At 40.6% G+C, this 14749-nt stretch overlaps 1 protein-coding gene across 1 annotated transcript; it reads right to left on the bottom strand.

The window, feature by feature from the left end:
- Positions 1–302: 302 nt before the first annotated feature.
- LOC137959410 (uncharacterized) lies at positions 303–2098 on the bottom strand. Its single transcript, XM_068806796.1, has 2 exons — positions 1912–2098; positions 303–1330 (listed from the first exon to the last, which is right to left on the bottom strand). Exons 1-2 carry the CDS (start codon positions 2096–2098, stop codon positions 303–305), a joined length of 1215 nt encoding a protein of 404 aa, XP_068662897.1.
- Positions 2099–14749: the final 12651 nt, after the last annotated feature.

Below are 14749 nucleotides of genomic sequence, written 5' to 3'. Positions count from 1 at the left end.
AACGTGCGGAACGCTGTTTTCTCCACATCTGATGGGTGAACTCGGATTTGATGATAGCCAGATTTCAAATCGAGTTTGGTAAAAATAGTAGCGCCATGTATCTCATCTAGCAACTCATCCACCACTGGGATGAGAAATTTATCTTTAATGGTATGCCCATTGAGTTGCCTGTAATCTACACAAAACCTCCATGACTTATCATGCTTGCGGACCAGTAATACCGATGAGGAAAAAGGAGACCTGCTGGGCTGAAGTATACCCTGGGCTAGCATGTTCTGGCACTGCCTTTCAATCTCATCCTTCTATAAGTGGGAGTAACGATATGGACACACCACTACAGACTCAGTGCCCATGCTCAAACGGATACGGTGATCACTGTGCCTAATTGGCGGTAAAGCAGTAGGGTCCTGAAAGATATTCTCAAAGTCTATAAGTAATTGAGATAACTTATAGTTAGCCGTGGTCTGGACCTGAACAACCTGTAGTGTGCAGGGCACTGATGTTTGGGTGCCATGCAATATATTCTGATAGTGGTCCTCTGTAAAGGACATGGTCAGAGCTTGAAAATCCCATAGTATTGGCCCAAACAGTTGTAGCCATTTAATTCCCAGTACCAAATTGAATCTTGAAAGTGGAATCACCAGGAAATCTGCAATAAATGTGTGTCCCTCAATATCAAAGTGTGTGGCTGGAGATTTACCTACACTAGTAATTTTAGCTCCATTGGCTACTGATACAGAAAGGTCAGTTTGTTGTTGGACTACTAACCTAAGTTGTTCTGCCGCCGGCTGACTGATGAAATTATGTGTACTACCCGAGTCAACTAAAGCCAGTAACTGTAGATGATGTAACTGAGCTTTAACCTGCATGGTACTAGAACTACGTACACCAGTCATGGCATGAAGGGAAATCTCTGGACCCTCTTGGTCTGTCTCCACAATCTTCTCCTCTGGTAGTATGTCATCACCATCCTCCCATAGACATATACAGAATAAATTTTTGCAATGGTGACCATATACATATTGTTCATCACAGTTAAAACAAAGGCCCTTGGCCTTTCTCTGATCCATTTCCTGTCTGTTCAGTTTTTTGAAGTAAGGAGTAGGTGGAGTCGAGTTAGAGCTGTCTGGGCGTGGGGCTGCACTGGCTCTAGAACTTGGAGGTCCATAATAAGGGATTGGAGCAGTGGCATTGGGCCTTCCTGGCCAAGTTGGTTTTCTGACCAGTGACTCCTTTAGAACACACTGCTTGTGCTCAATTGATCTAGCTAAATTCATAGCATGGTCCAAATCCGTAGGACCATGTAATTCAATTTCCAGTCTCAAAGCTTCTGTCAAACCCACAGTAAAAATATGAACATACTGGGTGTGACTGACAAACTGGTTTGCTCGGGCTAACCTTTCCTGGAAGGTCTTTTGGTATACCTCTAGTAATCTAGTTTGCTTATAATTGATTAATTCGCCCAATGGATTGCTACTAGCTGGAGGACCAAATCTCATCATGCAAGACTGCCTAAAGGTTGCCCAATCCTAAACCAATTAGTCATTTCAGAATTGGTGGTACCATAGAAGCGCTTCATCTAGCATGTGGTAGGTGGCCAAATAAATTTTCTCATCCGCAGGTGCTTTTTAATGATAAAAGAATTGATCACACTTGGTTAACCAAATCAAAGGGTCCTTAGACCCATCATACGTAGGAAAGTCAAGTTTTAAATACCTGGGAACCGTATTTGGTCCTTGAGCGGCAGGCCCCAGATGGGGATTGTGATGACGCATTGGTGGTTGTGGGGGAGATGGTGGGTGGAATTGATGGTGGCAGGCCCCATATGGGGATTGTGATGACGCATTGGTGGTTGTGGGGGAGGTGGTGGGTGGAATTGATGGTGGTCGGCCGATGGTTGTGCTCGTGGACCATTGTCATCTTGTCGCCGGAGGAGAGGTTGGATGGCAACATCCATGGATTTTATGGCCTCACGCAGGTCAGAGATTGTCTGACGCACTTCTTCCAAGGATTGAGCCTGAAGGTCTATCCTCTGCTGATTATCTTCAACTAATTGCCTCAAATCCTCAGGGGAAGAGGAATCCCCAAGGGTGGACATGTCTGATACCAAGATCTTAGGTTCTTCCCGAGCCATGGATCGAGTCACCCTTATTTTCACTCTTCCCTCCATGGTTGTTCTTGACGTTGGAAGAGGATTCTTGTTTCTGGAACGTGGAATGATGGAGCTTTGAAGGAAGCTCGACCTGCACCTCAGAGGGAGAACCCGACCTAGACCTCTGAGGGAGAATCTGACCTGTTTACTCTAATTTTCTCAATACTTGATTTCTCCTTCCCTTAACGTCCCCCTAAATAGGGCTGAGGACGAAATTACAAAAGTGATCCATAGGTCAAGTGGTTCATTCCACATTACATCTAAACCAAACCCAAGTAAACCAAACCAAACCAAATGAAATTACATTAAAAGTAAATTGACATAATTTAATTCCTATGCCTGTGGATAACTCGTGATGCTATGGAGTCCATAACAACTCGACTCGTTGCTATGGGCTATACGCAGTGCTATGGGATAGATTATGAGGAGACCTTCTCTCCTGTTGCAAAATTGAATTCGGTACGCATCATCTTGTCTATTGTTGCTCACTCATCATGGCCCATCTATCAATTGGATGTTAAAAATGCTTTTTTAAATGGTGATATAAGTGGGGAAATTTATATGGTCCAACCACCTAGTTATGTGGTTGAGGGGGAGTCAGTATGCCGATTAAAAAAATATTTATATGGGCTTAAGTAGTCCCCTCGGGCATGGTTTGATAAATTTAGTCAAACACTTCCATGGTTTGGTTTTCATCAGTGCTTGGTTGATCATTCTGTATATTATAAAGATACGGTCAAAGGGAAAATATTATTGGCCATATATGTGGATGATATTATCTTAACTGGTGATGATGCTTTGAGCATACAAGAGGTGAAGAAGTTGATCTGTCAGGAATTCAAGACTAAAGACCTTGGTATGCTTAAATTATTTTTGGGTATAGAAGTTCTTCAATCCAAACATGGGATAATATTATCTCAAAGGAAATATGTCTTGGATCTCCTTGAAGAAACAGGAATGAAGTGTTGTAGACCAGTTGACACACCTATGGACACAAATATAAAATTATGTGCACAAATGAAGAAGATATTGATATTGGCAAATGTCAAAGACTCGTGGGAAAACTGATTTTTCTCACGGTAACAAGGCCAGACATATCATATGTTTTAAGTGTGGTGAGTCAATTCATGCACAAACCACAAATTACCCACTGGCAAGCTTTAGAGAGAATATTATGTTACCTAAAAGGAGCTCCAGGAAGAGGATTGATGTATAAAAAACATGGGCACATCAACATAGAAGGCTTCTCAGATGCATATTGGGCTGGATCACCTGATGATAGAAAATCTACATCAGGATATTATACGCTGGTTGGAGGAAACTTGGTTACATGGAAAAGTAAGAAGCAAAATGTGGTTGCAAGATCTAGCGCCAAAGCCGAATACAGAGCTATGGACCATACCGTTAGTGAACTTTTATGGGTTAGGGCCCTTCTTACTGAACTAGGTTTTTATAAAAAATGGTCCATGGGTCTGCATTGTGATAATCAAGTAGCCATTCATATTACTTCAAATCTAGTTTTTCATGAAAGAACTAAACATATTGAGGTGGATTGTCATTTTATACAGGAGAAGTTTCAAGCAGAAATAATCTCTCTCAAACATGTGTCATCTCAAGAGCAAGTAGCTAATATTCTCATTAAACCCGTTACTTCCTATCATTTATATGTGGCAAGCTGGGTATTTTTTATGTCTTTTCTCCTCCAACTTGAGGGGGAGTGTTGGAAGATGGGCTCAAGCCCACAAGCTCAAGGCAAGAAACTCACACATCAAAGGAGTTGCACATGTGTGAATTTTGATACTTCACTTAAAGATGGCATAGAGGTGTAAATATGTGTTCTTTTTATGTCTTTTATTTCAACAAGTTGTTGCCCTAAGGGCATTGTAAAGACTATAAATAAAGGCATTGGCTAAGAGGTAGAGCATTGAAGCACTCTCCTCTCTTTCCACAAATTCGTCCAGCCCTCATTTTTACTTTGACGTAAACCTCTTTTCCCTTAATCCAAACTCTCTCCTTCCACGACCTTCTTCTCCTCCTCTCCTTCTCTCTTCTTCTTCTTCTTCCTCGTTGATCTAAAGTTTCTTTCATGAGATCCTTAATTCCACAAGAGAAAAGAAGTTTAACCTAGAGAGAGATTGTTCACGAGTTGAGAAGTGGAGAGCTTGGTTGAACCCTTCAACCAAGACCCCTATTTAAACTATTTCAATTACATATTAAGAGATAACATAGGATCCCTAATATCCCTAATTCCATCAATCATGATTATCCAAATCTAAATAAATCAAGGGAAGATAAATTGATTACATTAATCAAGGAAGATTGTCAAATCTTCCAACTCATATGATAAGGATTCCAGGTCATGTGATGACTCATCATGCCACCTCACGTGATCATGGTGGATCCCACCAGCTTATGTGATGATGTTGGGTCCCACCTTATAACAAGAGCCTTTAGGCTAAGAGAGCTTGGACGAATTTGGAGTAGAGGAGAGAGACTTGATGCTCTACCCCAAGCCAAGGGCCTCTATTTATAGTTTTTTAGAAGAGTTTACAATGTCTACAATGCCCTTATGGCTACATTGTTCATATGAGAAAAGATCTAAGTAGACATGTTCACCTTGACTAATTATACCCTTGTGCCATCTTTATGAGATGACTCCTTATTTAAACTCATGCTACCCCTCTTGGATGTGTAGGCTTGGGCCAATCTTGTACCACCCCCCCCCCCCCCCCCTCTCCCCCCCTCAAGCTGGAGGGTGAGAAAACATCGTAAATGCCCAGTTTGTTACAAATGGTGGACATGATTTTGTGAGTGATTAGCTTCATTAGGATGTCTACAAATTGTCCTTGTGAAGAGATATGTCTAAAGGATAATATGCTAGCTTGGAATTTTTATTGTATAAAGTGGTAGTCCATATCAATGTGTTTTGTCCTTCCATGGAAGACCGGGTTTGAAGTGATTTGAATTGCCCCTTGATTATCGTAATATAGATCCATAGAGACTCCTTTATAGAATCCCAGTTCAGTGAGAAGAGACCTGATCCATAGAAGCTCACTAATTGTCTATGCCATGGCCCCGTATTATGCTCCTGCACTAGATCTTGTAACCATATTTTTCTTCTTGCTTCTCTTTGTAACCAAGTTTCCTCCAACCATTGTACAATACCCCTAAGTAGATTTTATGTCATCCAGGGATCCGACCGAGTCTGCATCCGAGAACCCTTCTATGTTTAAGTGAGCATGATTCCTACAGAGGAGCCTTCTTGCTAGAACTCATTTCAAATATTGCAATATGAAATCCCATGTTGGCCAATGAGTAAGTTGTGGTTTGTGCATGTATTAACCTACCACACTTACTTCATATGAGATATTCGGTCTTGTTACACAAAGATAAATAAGTTTCCCCATCAATCTTTGATATTTCCTAATATCCACATCTTATCTAGAGCTTGTAGATAATTTAGAATTTAAATCCATGGGGGTATCTTCTGGTCTACACCCTCATCATTCTTGTGTCCTCTAGTAGATCAAGGATATACTTCCTCTGAGATAGTATAATCCCATGCTTGGACTATAACACCACAATACCTAAAAGTATTTTACGTAGTCCATGATCTTTTGTCTTGAAATCTTCATATATCTTCTCTTTGGTTTCCCGAATGCAATCAGAATCACTGTCGGTTAAGACAATATCATCAACATAGACTCCCAGAAGTACTTTCCCTTTGAGGGTGTCTTTAATAAACATAGAGTGATCTATTGAACATCGATGAAATCTAGCCCGTAACAATATTTGGCTAAATTTATCAAACCATGCACGAGGAGTCTACTTTAGACTATATTGATATTTCCTCAATTGACAAATTGACTCCCCCTCAACCACAAATTAGAGTGGTTGTAGCATATAAATTTATTCTTTAATATCCCCATTAAGGAAAATATTTTTCACATCAAGCTGATAGACCGACCAGGAAGAATTAGCAGCAAGGGATAATAATATACGTACCGAGTTCAATTTGGAGACTAGAGAGAATGTTTCTTCATAATTGATTCCATAACATTGTGTATAGCCTTTGGAAATGAGGCAAGCCATAAGGCAAGCAACTGATCCATCCGGATTATGTTTTGTTGGAAGATGGGCCCAAGCCTACACAAGAAACGAATACCCACACATCCAAGTGTGTGAAATATTGGGTCAAGCCCACTAGACCAAGGAAAGTCCACACATCCCAGAGAGATAGAAGATGGGATCAAGCCCATAGACCAAGGAGAAGGCCCACACAGTGGTGGCATGTGTTAGGAATTAGAAGCCCTAATTCCTGTTACAATGTGGGACCCAGCCTGGCCCCACAATCTGGCGGGACCCACCATGAGCTTGAGAGGTGTCAATAAGAGTCCTCATACAAAGTGGCTCTGGCTAAGAGATAAGGAACATGTGCTGGAATTAATAGAAGATTTGAAGATCAAGTGGGACCCACAAAGATACCATGAGCTGGTATCTCTATCTACATGAGTTGGAAGATCATGTGGGACCCACAAGGTAAGACCAAGAGTTGGATCTCTAGCTTGATTCACGTCCTTAAAGAAGGTGTTTGTAACTCGTAATTCATCAAGCAAGTTTCTTATTTTTTTTCTTCTCTCTTGTCTTCTCGAGAGCCCATCTCTTTTTTCCTTTTTTTATTTCTCTCTTCCCTTGCTCGAGGTATTATTCATGGGATCCTAAATTCAACATGGTATCAGAGCTACCAATTTAGGATCCCCATTATGCTCTATGAAGATATGGTTAAAAGCTGCTCATAGAAGGCTCCTTATGAAGCAAGATTGAAGTTCAAGAGATAAGTATTTATTTATGATATTATTAATTTTATGCTACTGGTTTTTGGTATTGAAAGGTGGTTTAGAGATATCTTTATGCATGTTTTCATCTTATGAAATTATGTAAATATATGCATCTTTGATTATCTTTGATTAGAAGAGATTATCAAGGCAGTTTTTGTCAGTTTGTACAATACTTTGATAGAGACCAGTACATATTGGACTTTTTAAAATCTGTGGGAACAAGATTACTGGATAAAGAATGATGATGTTGAGCCTTTTATGAGTCATTATCCATAAAAATTAATTACTTAGCATTTATGCTAAGCATCTCCATTAACCTAGTTGGTTAAAGCCTTCCACTTGGTCATATTTTGATTACTTGATTAGAGAACTATTTTAATTGATTTGACTAATATGACTGAAGATAATATGAGTCACAAGAGTGACATACTCAGAATCACCATTGTACCCTTACCAAATTTTATGAACTGGTCCACATTGGTTCGTCGGTTTCTTATCACAAAGGACCTAGTTGGTCATCTCACCAACTGTGGACCACATATTGATGAAGATGATATATTCTATACCAAATGGTTAAAGGAGGATACATTGGTTATTAGTTGGCTTATCAATAGTATGGAAGAACATGTCTCCCATTATGTCAATCATTTAGAGACGGCTAAAAAAAATTGGGAGACATGCACCAAGTTGTATTCAAGCTTCGACAACTTACAAGGGCCATATGATATTTTACAATGGATTCTTACCACCCAACAAGGAGACAATATACATCAATATTTGGCCCGCTTTCAAGGCTTTCTTTAAGAATGGAAACTTTCCCAACCAATCTCTACAGATATCTCTTTCCAAGATAAATAGAAAGAGGCCTTGATAACTGTCATATGCTTGCTAACATTTAACAACTTCTTGAAGTTGCTATGACTCACCTTCTTAGCTCTTCCACGGTTCCCACTTTTGATGATGTATATGCTACAATTCTCCATATTCCAGACTCTTCTCCCTCTACTACTGAAATATCATCCGCTATCTACTTTAGACAAAGGGGAACACCATCTGACCAAGGCCGAGGATAAGGCAGAGTTTATAGAGGAGGTAGAGGAAGAGGTAGAAGGACTGGTTTTGGTCAAACAGATGGGAAGGAATGCACCCATAGTAAGGGATATGGCCACGCTAGAGACACATACTTTCACCTGAAATAATGCTCTATATGTGATAGATTGGGCCACTCTCACAAAAGATGTTATAAAGCTAATGAGAATAAGGCTAACCAAGCTTTAGTGAGTGATACAAAGGTAGAGCAATCTACCACAACAACTCCAAAGCATACTTTTACTGATGAAGACTATGAACTATTCCAGAAATTGAAGACCATGATGGGGTCCTCCCCAAGTACTTCTTCACCAACTACTGCCACCACCGCTTCAAGTATATTTTCTGCCTCCTCTTCATCCTGGATAATTGACTCAGGAGCCTCCGAGCATCTTACAGGTAACAAACATCTTCTATACTCAGTTTCTCCATGTCTTTCACATAAATTTGTTACCATTGCTGATGGTTCACAAACTAAAGTACAAGGGAAAGGATCAACTTATATTACACCATCACTTCTACTCATTGATATCCTTTTTGTTCCTACTTTCCCTTTGAATCTTTTATCGATTAGTCAGCTCACTAAACATTTTAATTTCTCTATCACTTTCTCACCCACTTCATGTGTGTTTCAGGATCTTACAACGAAGCAGGTGATGGTGGAGGCTATGAACAAGGGGGGCTCTACCACCTGGATGTGCCACAAATAAATACTGTGTCCACCTGTGAAACTGAAACCAGGTTATGGCACAACTTGTTGGGACATCCGTCCACCATATGATTTTTTCCCTAAAGTGCGATCGGACCTTCATTGTGAAGCATGTCAAATGAGTAAACATCAAAGGTCTATATACTCACCTCGACTAGAAATTAAAAGTGTCTCTCCTTTTTTCGTTAATTCATATTGATGTATGGGGACAATTGAGTGTCTCCAACATTTCTCACATGAAATATTTTATTACATTCATTGATGACTTCACTCGTACCACTTGGTTATTTTTGTTTAAGGAGTATTCTAAAATACCATTGATATTTAAATCTTTTCATGCAATGGTACTCACTCAGTTTGGGAAAAAAATTAAAGTTCTTCGGTCAAATAATGCCAAAGAATACACATCCAAAGATCTTGACACGTTTTGTCAAGAAAATTGCATTATTCATCAAACATCATGTGCCTACACCCCTCAACAAAATGGTGTAGCCGTATGGAAGAACCATCATATTTTTGAGGTAGATCACTGTTTACTATATGCCATGAAAGTTTCATATTTTTATTGGCCACATGCAGTTCTTACCACATGTTTTCTTATAAACCGGTTACCCTCTTCCGTTCTTGGTAAAAAATCTCCATACTCTCTATTATTACCTGATGATGATCCTTTTTCACTGCCTTTGAGAGTCTTCGACTGTCAATGTTTTGTCCATATTTCCTCCCCAAAACACAGTAAACTTGATCCCAAATCTGTGAAGTGTATCTTCTTAGGATACTCTCTCACACAAAAGGGTTATGTTTGCTATAATCCCTCTCTTCAGCGTTTACTTGTGTCTCGGGATGTCACATTTTTTGAAAACTCTCCATATTATTATGATAATGCTCCTCTAGGTTTATTGTCCGTACCAGGTTCTCCTTGACCGGTTGTGCCCCGTGCTGCAGAAACTACTCAGTTCCCAAAAACACTGGCTGACACCACACCTACTGAGTTGTCGGATCCTATTGAGGTAAGTCCATCTTCTCCGATTATTTTTGGTCCAGAATATGATACTCATCCTATTTATGTTAGGAAAGAGCCTAGATCATGCACCATGCCTTCTACTTCTCATCCCATAAAAAAGTTTGTGTCTCATCATCGTCTATCCCCTATTTGTTGTCAATTTCTATCGGCTATTTCCTCCGTATATGTACCACAATCCAATAGGGAGGCTCTCAAAGATCCAGGGTGGAAGGCGGCTATGGATGAAGAAATGCACGCTCTTTATGAAAATCAGACATGGGCTCTAGTCCCCCTTCCTTCAGATAAGAAACACGTCAGTTGCAAATGGGTATTTACGGTGAAACACAATCCGGATGGGTCCGTGGCTCGATTGAAAGCTCGCCTTGTTGCTAAAGGCTATACAAAATGTTATGGCATTGATTATGAATAAACCTTCTCTCCAGTGGCTAAATTAAACTCTGTATGTTTGTTATTATCTCTAACAGCTAACTCTTCCTGGTAGGTCTATCAACTTGATGTAAAAAATGCTTTTCTGGATGGGGATATAAAGGAGGACATTTATATGCAACAACCACCTAGATATGTGGTTGAGGGGGATTCCGTATGTTGGCCACAAAATCCTATTTATGGTCTCAAACAGTCGCCTCGTGCATGGTTTGAAAAATTTAGCCAAGCACTCATCACTCATACGGGTCAGATTTCATAGATGCTCTAGAGACCACTTTGTATTTATTAAAGACACATTGAAGGGCAAGGTAATTCTAGCCATATATGTTGATGACATTATTATAACTGGCAGTGATCCCGAGGGCATCCAAAAGACAAAATAAAGGATATGTACTGAATTCAAGACAAAGGATCTTAGACTGCTCAAATATTTTTTGGGTATTGAAGTACTACAATCCAGACATGGAATTATATTATCTCAAAGGAAGTATGTCCTTAACCTACTGGAGGAGAACGGAATGCTGGGATGTAGACCAGCAGAAACTCCTATGGACTCGAATACAAAATTATGTGCAGGTACTGGAGAAGAAGTAGATGTCTGAAAATATCAAAGATTGATGGGAAAACTTATTTATCTCTGCGTAACGAGGCCATATATTTCATATGCAGTCAGTGTGGTAAGTCAATATATGCAAAAACCACAACTCAGTAATTGGAAAGCACTAGAACAAATATTACGATATCTGAAAGGAGCACCGGAAAGAGTGTTCCTCTATAAAAATCATGGATACTTCAACATCGAAGGATTCTCAGATGCAGACTGGACCAGATCCCCTGGATAACAGAAAATCTACTTCGGGATATTGTACGATGGTTGGAGGAAACTTGGTTACATGGAGGAGTAAGAAACATAATATAGTTGTGTTATGGTCCCTAGCCATGGATCTAGTAATTCGGTGAGATACTAATGAATCCAGCACATTACAAGGTTTTTAAACACTGTAAGGAACCAAGAATCTCATCTCCAACCACTGTTCACGCAGGTAAGTTGAAAACAGAATCCCTTTTGTCTAACATATAGATTTAACCACTAATCACGTAGGTAAATTAAAACAGAATTCTAACCTGCTATACTTAAGAAAATAGAATCTCAAGTTACCTCTTTGAATGAATTCGGAACTCCTCAGCTCAGATTCGGAACTCCTCTTCAACCCAAAATTCGGAACTCCTCTGCCCAGAATTCGGAACTCCCAACCAGCAACAAGAACCCGTCCTCCTTCCTGGGTAGACTCACGTCAAGACCTCTCCTTTTCTGGAATTTTCGTGGAAGAGATGACCTTCTCTTGCAGCTGGAAAGAGAAAGGTAATTCCTCTTCCTTTTCCTTCCAAGATTTCCTCAAAGACTCCCCAATGGATGCAGCAAACCCCCAAAAGAGTTCACACCAAGAACCCTAGAATAGAGAGCCTAGAAGGAACCTAAATTACCCTAGTTTATGCTAATTCCAAACTTGCTTTATTTCTCCATCCTTACCCCTTAAATAGGGTAATTAACATCAACATAAGTTAGGGTTATAAAACCCAATTCTACCCCTACCTTTAAGTCTTATTACAAATCAATAAAATTCGAAATTAAAAGCAACATAAATAATAAAAGTAAAGTAGATGACTCAGTGTTATTGAGTCCATAACATCTGCCCCCCCCCCCCCTTGGAGATCGAGCTTGTCCTCAAGCTCGGAAGCAGGGTAGACCTGGTGGAAGTTGTCAAGCCGCTCCCATTCTGCGTAGTTGTGACCGATTGCTGCCCAGTAATGGCATGCAGGGAGATGTCCGGTGGTTCTTCCTCAATCATATCCTCTGTCACCTCGATATCCTCATCTTCAACCTTATCGATCAAAAACAATCTTTTGCATTGATGCCCAACCCGATATGGTTCATCACAGTTGTAACACAGATTCTTAGCCCGCCGTTCCGCCATCTCAGTACTTGTCAATGTTTTTATATAAGGAGGTGTAGGATGACTAGATCTCGGATCCCAAGTCAAAGTAATACCTGGGTTGTTTCTTGGAGGAATGCACTCCCCTGACCATGGAGGTCGTCTGTGCTGTGTCTGCTGTCGCAGTTCTAAAGCACGAGCTATATTCATAGCGCTGGATAAGTCAACAGGTGCATAGAGCTCCACCTCAAGCTTTAACGCCTCAGTCAGTCCTGCTGTAAACAACGCAACTTGTTGATCCACTTGTACCATACTGCTGGCTCGTGCTAATTTTTCCTAGAACAATTTTTTATATTGCTCCACGGCCCCAGTTTGGCGTAATAAAACCAAATCTCCCAAAGGGTTACCGTAAGCCGGAGGACCAAAACGGAGAGAGCACAGTCGATTAAATTCATCCCAATCTACCACCTCGCTATCAACCTCAATTAGCTGGTACCAAAGTTGTGCTTCCCCTAATAAGTGGAAAACAGCTACGTTGACTCGGTCATAGGTTGGGACTCACTGATGGCGATACAACCATATCAAAGGGTCTTCTGACCCATTATAAGTAGGGAATTCCATTTTAGTATACCTTGGAACAGTGCCTCCCCCCTGGTAGAAGTGTCCCCCCGGAATGAGTGGTCCTTGCTATCCCAAGAAACTCGTGCGCCTTGGAAATTCATCTCCCCCTCTGTTACATGAATGGTCCCCTCCTCTCTGATCTAGAATGAGAGGTACAGTGCCTCCCCCCTGGTTGAGGTGTCCCCCCGGAATGAAGGGTCCTTGCTGATCCGAGAAACTCGTGTGTCTAGTAAACTCTTCTCCCCTCTGATCTGCGAATGGTCTCCCGGAATTGGGTTCTTGCCAGTGGTCAAACTAGTCTTCATGCTATCCATCCTTCCTTTCAAAGTTTCTAAACTGAGAGTGAACTTCTCCTCCAATTCAGCAAATTTCTTGCCAGTAGTTAAACCATTCTCCATGATATCCATCCTTCCCTTCAAGGTCTCCATATCGATATCAATTTTTGAGAACCTCTCTAGGACAGTATCAAATTTTCTTTCAAGCAATTCAAAGTATTCATTGGTGCTTCTCTCTGCCGGGTTACCCTGCTCTGATACCAAGTTGTTATGGTCCCTAGCCATGGATCTAGTAACTCGACGAGATACTGATGAATCCAGCACGTTACAAGGTTTTTAAACATTGTAAGGAACCAAGAATCTCGTCTCCAACCACTGTTCATGCAGGTAAGTTGAAAATAGAATCCCTTTTGTCTAACGTATGGATTTAACCACTAATCATGCATGTAAATTAAAACAGAATTCTAACCTGCTGTACTTAAGAAAATAGAATCTCAAGTTACCTCTTTGAATGAATTCGGAACTCCTCCTCAGCTCAGATTCGGAACTCCTCTTCAGCCCAAAATTCGGAACTCTTCTGCCTAGAATTCGGAACTCCTCCTCAGCACCAAATTCGGAACTCCTCTGCCCAGAATTCGGAACTCCTCCTCAGCTCAAATTCGGAACTCCTCTGCCCAGAATTCGGAACTCCCAACCAGCAACAAGAACCCGTCCTCCTTTCTGGGTAGACTCACGTCAAGACCTCTCCTTTTCTAGAATTTTCGTGGAAGAGATGACCTTCTCTTGTAGCTGGAAAGAGAAAGGTAATTCCTCTTCCTTTTCCTTCCAAGATCTCCTCAAAGACTCCCCAATGGATGCAGCAAACCCCCAAGAGAGCTCACATCAAGAACCCTAGAATAGAGAGCCTAGAAGGAACCTAAATTACCCTAGTTTATGCTAATTCAGAACTTGCTTTATTTCTCCATCCTTACCCCTTAAATAGGGTAATTAACATCAACATAGGTTAGGGTTATAAAACCCAATTCTACCCCTACCTTTAAGTCTTATTACAAATCAATAAAATTCGAAATTAAAAGCAACATAAATAATAAAAGTAAAGTAGATGACTCAGTGTTATTGAGTCCATAACAAGTTACAAGGTCTAGTGCAGAAGCAGAGTACAGAGCCATAGCACACACAGTCAGTGAACTCCTATGGATCAAATCTCTCCTAACTGAACTAGGTTTTTAAAAAGAAGCTCCCATGAATCTATATTGTGATAATCAAGCTGCAATTCACATAACTTCAAATCTAGTCTTCCATGAGAGAATAAAGCATATAGAAATTCACTACCAACATCTTATCTCTCTAGCATGTATCTTCACAGAACCAAGTTGCAGACATTCTCACCAAACCAGTCACTCACAAAATTTTGTCCAACATTTGCAACAAGCTAGGTGTCTACGATGTTTCTCACCCCCAGCTTGAGGGGGAGTGTTACAATGTGGGACCCACTATGGCCCCACAAGCTGGTGGGACTCACCATGAGTTCGAGAGGTGTCAACAAGAGTCCTCATACAAAGTGGCTCTAGCTAAGAGATAAGGAATATGTGCTAGAATTAAATAAAAGATTTGAAGATCAAGTGGGACCCACAAATATACCATGAGTTGGTATCTCTATCTACACGAGTTGGAAAATCAT

The sequence above is a fragment of the Aristolochia californica genome, unplaced genomic scaffold (genome assembly GCF_029961685.1).
Source record: "Aristolochia californica isolate CCGP_79_NKW_82.1479 unplaced genomic scaffold, dmAriCali1.0.hap1 SCAF_3, whole genome shotgun sequence".
In the NCBI taxonomy this organism is placed as follows: domain Eukaryota; kingdom Viridiplantae; phylum Streptophyta; class Magnoliopsida; order Piperales; family Aristolochiaceae; genus Aristolochia; species Aristolochia californica.
This window is presented reverse-complemented; position numbering and strand designations above follow the sequence as displayed.